The sequence below is a fragment of the Colletotrichum chrysophilum genome, assembly GCF_026319265.1.
Source record: "Colletotrichum chrysophilum strain AFK26 chromosome Unknown scaffold_293, whole genome shotgun sequence".
Classification (NCBI taxonomy): domain Eukaryota; kingdom Fungi; phylum Ascomycota; class Sordariomycetes; order Glomerellales; family Glomerellaceae; genus Colletotrichum; species Colletotrichum chrysophilum.
In genome coordinates this window covers 21,857-29,522 of record NW_026517580.1, presented here as the reverse complement: position 1 = coordinate 29,522, position 7,666 = coordinate 21,857, and the positions used below count along the sequence as shown (strand labels likewise).

At 49.7% G+C, this 7,666-nt stretch overlaps 1 protein-coding gene across 1 annotated transcript; it reads left to right on the top strand.

The window, feature by feature from the left end:
- Nucleotides 1-2,937: 2,937 nt before the first annotated feature.
- Nucleotides 2,938-3,687, top strand: COL26b_014105 (uncharacterized protein; the record flags this gene model as incomplete). Its single annotated transcript, XM_053186685.1, has 1 exon — nucleotides 2,938-3,687. One exon carries the CDS (start codon nucleotides 2,938-2,940, stop codon nucleotides 3,685-3,687), a length of 750 nt encoding a protein of 249 aa, XP_053029377.1.
- Between the last annotated feature and the right edge of the window lie 3,979 nt (nucleotides 3,688-7,666).

The window sequence follows — 7,666 nt, the reverse complement described above, 5'->3', positions numbered from 1 at the left end:
CCTAGTGAGGCCGAAAGCTGCATAGTGGTTGCCACTTTACCTCGTTGATAGTTAATTGAAATTGGTGGTGTTGTTGCGATAGCATTATTTTTTGGTGTTTCGCATGGGGGGGTGTTTCGGAAGTGGGTACGTTGACTTAGTGCCTGAATCCCGCCGTTTCGGTTAAATATCAACGAGCGGGCAAAGTGTGAAGCTCAGCCTGCTCATGACATTGACATGGATGGTTCAGCTGCTCTCCAATGGGTTGCTAACTCCAGCTTCTCAAACACCGGGTGGCGTCACGAATTCCAATACTCCAGCGTCTTGATTCCATCCCTTCTACGTTCTTACTGTCACTCTCTCGAGAATTGAGAAACTTGCAACCAGAATTTACGATGGCTGATCAGGCAAAATGAAAGTTGCTACGGCCATTGTGGCAGATCAGGCTGCAGAGATGATGACAGGGTATCGAATCCATTTCTTACGCCTGTGTCGTGCCAGTCGCCCGGCAGCGCCGGTGCAACATGTTAAGGCTGGGGTATCGGGATTGCTGGCTGACTGCCGTCACTTCCACATGTGGTATGGAATGTTGCAAGCATCAAGAGGACTTTCGACCCCATTCACACTCGGCTCAAACCTTATCACAAAGCAAATCTTACGGCTCAAGAGTAGAGCTTCGCCATAATTGGGAATAGTACCTTCCACGTATTGTTTGCACCATTGAAATGATTGCTTAGTAGGATTTCTACCTTCGGCCCGACCGGAGAGACATGGCAGCTTTCTCAATCGTACCTTATGGTAATTCACGATGATTTCTGGTGAAATATAACATATTTCGGATGAGTCTTGAAAGCCTTGGGCTATCCGGGCGAATAGCGGTAACAGAATTATAGCAGTAATGAGTTCGTCGACAATTAAAACTATGTCAGTGATAATTAAGGGAAAATAAGCATAGGGATAACAATACAGGCAATCCACTTTTCGTGATTGTTCAAAAGTAGTTATCCCTTAAATCAGCCGAACCTCATTCAAAATTTATTGGTTTCTGCCTCAAAGTCGACCTAATCTCTTGAATCGGTCGGGTCTGCCCAAAAGATCTACGAGAGGTGAGGAGGTGAGAATCAGGCTGCAGCAGGCGGCACGCGTGGGACTAACCGCATTAATGACAGAAAACCACCTTAAATGCGGTCGATTCCTGCATGTTGGAACACAAGATCTCTAATTACAAATCCTGTTTGACCAATGAATGGTCCCAAGCTGAACAGCAGAGATTCACACATTTCAGCTGTCTCGGAAGGATCGCATGGATGCAGACTCTGCAGCCTGCTTAAGCAACAAGATTCACTGTCAAATAAATAGCGTTCAAAATCCCGAAAATTAGTCGGCTGAGATTCTCATTTTCTCAACCTTGGGTGCACGCATGCATGAGCATTTGGCGCGATGTCTGTCTACCTGCCCGTCCCCACGTCCGTGGACGTCCCTATCGATGAATCCCGAGATTCCGCTTCACTCAACTCTAAATCTCAGTTGCTAAACCACGAGGAAACCATGCATGCCTGCTCGCCGTTGCAGCAATACGAGCTTCAACATCTACCGCCAACGAAAAACGGTACTTATGCTATTAGCAGGAAGCCATTGCCGACTTCTTCAATGCTACAGCATTCAGCGACGCTTAACGGAGCAGGCCCGAGTCACGCCACCTCAGAGCCGAATGAGAACAATCAACCCACCCAGAACGAGACAAAAAGAATATCGCACGACGAAATTGGGAGACTACGCCACGACATTGAAAGTGACCAGGGTCGTCAGACGGACTCAGAATCGTTCATACGGGCGGCACAACAGGACGACAATTTGTCTGAGCATGACATTCGTCCTTCCCCTTCCGCACAAAGCAATGCAGATGTACCCCCGGGCACTCGAAGAGCAAGGCCTGGATCCTCTTTCGTACATCGTCTCTGGCTATGGGAGATTGCTGCCTCCGCTCTCAGCCTTGCCTGCATGGCATCCATCATTGGCGTCCTATCTTACGAACAGGGGCGAAGACTCGACCAATGGGGGCTGGGCAAAGGATCCCTCACTCCCACTGTCGTCGTATCATTTCTGGGAACTCTCGCAAAGTCCGCTTGTCTTCTGGTCCTTACCGAGGTCATATCGCAATTGAAATGGCTTCACTTCCAGAACAGGTCGCAGAAGCTGAGTGACCTACAACTATTTGACAACGCCTCTCGTGGTCCTTGGGGGGCATTCCAATTGGCATCAATTAGAAACCGGAAGACTATGCTTGCTTCGTTTGCGTCCATCTTGGTGGTTTTATCCTTGCTGGTTGACCCATTCATCCAGTCAGTCTTTTCGCAGCCTGTCATTCTCACACCAGTGAAAGGCGTTAGCCCCGGCATCCTGGAGACTCGAGTCTACGATCCTTCGTTCCTCAATGCTAGATTCGGGCAGTGCTATGGCGCTGCGAGTGTTCAGTCCGAGATGCAAGCAGCAATATTGGCACCTATTTGGAATGCCACTCCAGCTCCATCGCTGCCTTGCAGTTTCGAGCGATGCAACTGGCCAACACTAACCACATTGGGTGTCTGTAGTAGCTGTGAAGATCTCACAGATACAGTGGTCCCAACTTGCGTCGTCAATCCAGACGAGACATTCAAGTTGATTGACTGTAACTATACGGTACCTTCCCAAGACGCCACCTTCAATGCGGTGTTCGGCATAACAGGCGGGGCCTCTGTCAGAACCCCTTACTCTACAATTTGGAATTCAATTGCCGGGGATCAGTGGCAGACCACTCTGGATGATGCGTGGAATTATCGCATAGTACCCAGCTTTACTGAGTCACGACGAGCTGTCCTCAGTAACTTCACATTTGTGAAGTTCCCCCCCAACACCACGGCTTACGACTATGTCAATGCCGATGACACACTGCGGGAAATCCCTCCAGTTTCACAGGCAATGCACTGTACGTTAGAACTCTGCGCCAGAACGTTTACAACGCCTTACTACGCCAACTTTAGTGCAGCACCGCTAGTCGGGCCTCGCACGGCACTGGTGACGGCCAGAGACGGTACTACCGAAGGCAATCCCGCTAGTGCATTTATTGGGTTGGAGCCGGCCAGTCCAGGTCAACTGCCCGAAGAGATAAAGTTCAGGATTAACTACTGCAACTACAAAGACATCGCTAAATACCTGGTGGACCTATTTACAACGTCCATGAGCACTACTGGAGTGGTTGGAACAACCAACGACAGCTCTACATCTGGGACCAACCAACAGATTCGTCAACGTATTACGCCAGGACTAGGTTTGGCGTTTAGTCAGTTCGACAACATCGCAGAGCTCATGGATGACGTTGCGGACAGCATGACGGAGGCGTTCCGAACGTCGGCCAATAACACAGTCCTCGACGGTGTGGCGATGAGCAGTGTCACATACATTGAGATCACCTGGCCACCACTGATCCTCCCCATCGGTTTAGTTCTCATGACATTTACGATGCTCGTAGTCATGATCATCCGCAACAATCAGCGCGGGATGCCTATATGGAAGAGCTCGAGTTTGGCGTTGTTGTTCCATGAGCTTTCAGGCTGGGATGGCTCTAAAACTGCCGCCACGGGACCTGAGGAGGTGGAAGAGCAGGCGAAGAGCATGCACACAAGGGTTACGAATGGTGGCGGAAAGCTGTTGTTCTCTAAGGCAGAGTGAATGGTGGAGAATGCAAAAGATTGATGAAGCAAGAGTTCGGCTTTTTGATCCGTTTGTATCTCCTCGACCCGTAAAGATTGATATGTTAATGTTCTCTGATTGAAGGTGTGCCTTACCTGACCAAGTTCTGGAGATTGACATGGTGTGGACTAGTAGTCCTACCATCAATGGGGTTAGTTCTTATCTATGTTGTTCGCGAGGAATAAATAAAAGTAATGGAAACTAAACATTGAAGAACCGAACTTGAAAGGCTAAAAGACAAACAACGCAACCGCCCTATTCCTCTAACCTTCCCGCGTCCAGTGCCCCCTACCCCACGCAAAAATATCAATCTAATGACCCCGACGTCCCGCAACGCAATGTTAGACCCCAAATCCAAAATCCTGAGCCACTCATGACCAGAATCAACAAGCACTCTTCATGATTACTTGCGTCTCCTGTTTAATGCGGGCTTTCCGCGAGAGAACTTGATTTTCTTCTTGCCGAGGAGGGGTTTGCCTGCACCAACATGCGTCATAGGAGGGCGGGGTCTACCCATTTGCTCGTTGACTGTTGAATGATTCCGAGTAACGGCGGCAAGTGTCGTGGAGAGAACAAACAGCCCATTCAGAACAAGTGCGGTGACTGAAACCCCCTTCAGGTGGTGGCCCTGAGAATAGACAATGTCCCCATGTGTCAGTTTCAAAGTTGAGGTCAACTCCTCATCGCTATTGAGCAAAGCCCAAGTTCCTTGGGTGGTGAAAAATGTAGCACCGATGGACATGAGACCAAAGCCCATGCAAAGCCCGGCACAAGCCATGGTCCACATGCACACGGTGCGTCTCGACCCCGCAAGATAGAAGAAGAGGGGAAAGATGGCAAATAAACCTGCGGCCAGTACCAAGAAGAACGCTGCCCACGCCAAGCCAGGAGTGAGAATCTTTTCTTTAATATCTCGCGCGGCAAGGAGAAGCTTTTGAAGCATGTCGGTGTCGAGGGTTGTGTCATCTTCCAAGTCCAGTTCGTCGCGGAAATGTTTCAAGACTTTCGCCCCGTAATTGGAACTGTCGGCGTTTTCGCTGTCATCGTCGGGGAAGAAGTAGACTCCTTTGCACTTGCTGAATGCCCCAGAGTCGGAGTCTGTCTGGATTTGGGCAGAACTGTATACACATATACCTGATGAAGGTTGTCAATCACACTAGTTCCCCTGAGCTAGCATCATACAGGAACTCACCAGAATATCCTAAAGTCACATTCATCTGTGAACCCTCTGTACTTAAACCAACGACGTAGGAATTCTTAAAGAAGATTCCGGACGCGGAAGAACCCCATAGTAATAACCCTATTACCGAGTTAGCTGGGCTGCGAGACAGACATAGTTCGTCGGTGAACGTGAGTTCGCGACATTCTTACCATGAGCAATGACTGCGCCGGCCCACAGCAGGTAGGTTACACTGCCAAAGAAGAATCTGTGACGCGTTTTGGATCCTTGATACATCTCGTGTACGGTGTTGATGGCGACGGTCAATGATAGGTTATTGATAAAAAGAAATAGACGCTTGGAAAAAAGACTATTTAAATCAGGAGCTGTGCAGAAGATGGCTTTGATTTATTGAGGCCTTGAGAACCGATGCTGATCAATAGTGCAAGTGCAGAAGTCCGCCCAAGAAGTTGTGGTGCTTTTGTATGTCAACAGCTTCCCCTTTCACGAGCACGACGATGGAGGACCAGGCGACCAATAGCTTCGTGTGGTAGACTCGTCGCATGGCATGCCGCCTCAGTAGTTGGCAGATCTATCTTTATTAGATGTGGCTTTCTTCTCAGCCCAGCCTGACTGCAGCGACGCAGAGATCATGCAAGCCTTCCCAGTGGCTGAGACGAAGACCACATCGTCTTGGCGCCCAACAGCCGGCATACCAGCTTCCTCCAGCCTTGAGATGGAAGCTTGCAGAAGGCACTATTGGGGGCCAGAATCTACCTGGGACTGAGTAGATGATTTATTGCATGACGAAGGGCCGCATTGGTACATCAGCTTCAATGGCCACGACTTTGCGGCTTAGACGTGAGCGCAGTTGGATACTATCACATGCTGCGGCGTTGAGAGGCAAGATGTATAGAGGCGAACACCCTTGAAAATGAAACAGGACGCATTCAACCTAGGAGTCTCTATCTAACACTGGGTATTCACCGCAGCACTTCTCCAGCAGGCCGAAGATACAAACTTCATGATAATTTGCGATAGCAGATGACAAAGCGGGCCAACTCATTAGCCCAGAAAAACAAGAACAGAGCAGGCAGAAAGCAAATGCCGGCTGCAGTCAGCGCCAAGGTAAACGGAACAAACTTAGAAATGATGTTGATGTATGTGTGGTGGCCGGGGAAGGTGTCATGTCCCGTCTGCAATGCAGTCAGCACAACCGTAGCCGCGCCGAAGACAAATAGGTAGGGTGCTCCGAAACGCGCGAAGAAGGTGGCGTAGTTGTGGTGAACCTTCTGATAGGACTTCAGCCGAATTACTCTATGCCACAGATTGAGTCGCGTGAGCCGGATCTCCCCATAATGATACCGTGGAGAGACATCCCTATCTCGTAGGGTGGTAAACCCTCGAATGAAGAGACACCACATGTCCCAGTCGACGAAACCGGGCAGAAGTTTCTGATTCTTTGCGATTTCAAAGTCTGATTCGTGAACAATGAGTGAGGAGTATGTCCGAAGGAAGCCGAGCGCGTCGAGCATCAGCCGATGACCATCTTGGTCCTGAGCCTCATCGATAGCCGCCGCCCAAACACCATAACTGAAGAGAAATTTTGGGATTGGTTTGATGAATATTCGGTCGTAGTACCATACCAGATGCAAATCTGGACGCTCGGTGATGCAGATGCGCCGGCTGTTGAGGAGTTGATGGTGTAGCGGGTTGATGTTGTGCCGGTTTGATACCAGGAATAGCATCCAGTAGAGCCGTCTCAGCCTTTCCGTGGAAATCTCTCGAATGAGGAAGTTCTTTACTTCCTGATCGTTGTCTATCGGTATTGTAGGGTAGCCCGGTACAGAACTCTGGAGCTGAACCAGCTGACTATGCTCATCGAACGGGATGGTGACAGCCTCCTCGACGATGGACCCCATCTTGACCAGATTTGGCGTTTCTGCTGATGCTTCGAACTGGAAAGACTGAACAAATCCGCGGGTTTCATGCAGAAGAATGCAGCTGAATAGCGTTTTAACCTGTCTCGAACGGGGCTGACTCGAAAACCGTAAGCTCATGCCCAGATGAATGAAGGCGTGATCTGTGGTGCAACCCTGCGAAGCTGGATAGCCTTATCGGGCCGCCCGATAATTCTAAAAAGTCGATGCAGGCATACCTGACGATGCTCCCTCGACATGATGCATCGTATGATGAAGAATCTTGTGACATGAACACCGAGCCTCTTAACAGGCAAACGCTAGGACGCCATTGCGAAAAAAAGCCACTCAGCAGCCACGGGCCGTCGCTTGCAACCACAAGAGATGCCACCGGTCACCAAACTCATGAGGGTCTGGAGAAGGCTGGCCAGTGAGGAGGCAAGTGCTCAGTGACGACCTGACCTCTACGGGAAAATGCAGGTTTGACATGTGTGGGTGTGAGAGCGCATGAGAGAGGCGCATGAGGTGGTATTGCATGAACATGCATATGTGTGGTGTGGGGGCTCTCATGATTTTAGGGTACTCGAACTCGATGTACCTTTTGTTTTCTCATGAGGCAACATGAGTGCACCGATCAAGCTGCAGCAAGCGCCAAGACAGTCAGCCCTGGGCGAAGTGTTGCGCCAGCCCCAAATTTGTGGAAGTGTAAGCCGCCGCTTCAAGAGCCTGATCGTGAAAGTGAATGTGCTCAATGATGTCGAAGCCATGATACCCTTGATAATATGCAGGCGAGCCAAGGGGTTGACCGCAAGAAGTCCGAGTTTCCATCACTTGAATAATTCATGTTCTAATATTTTCCTTCATCTGTACCGTTCACGAA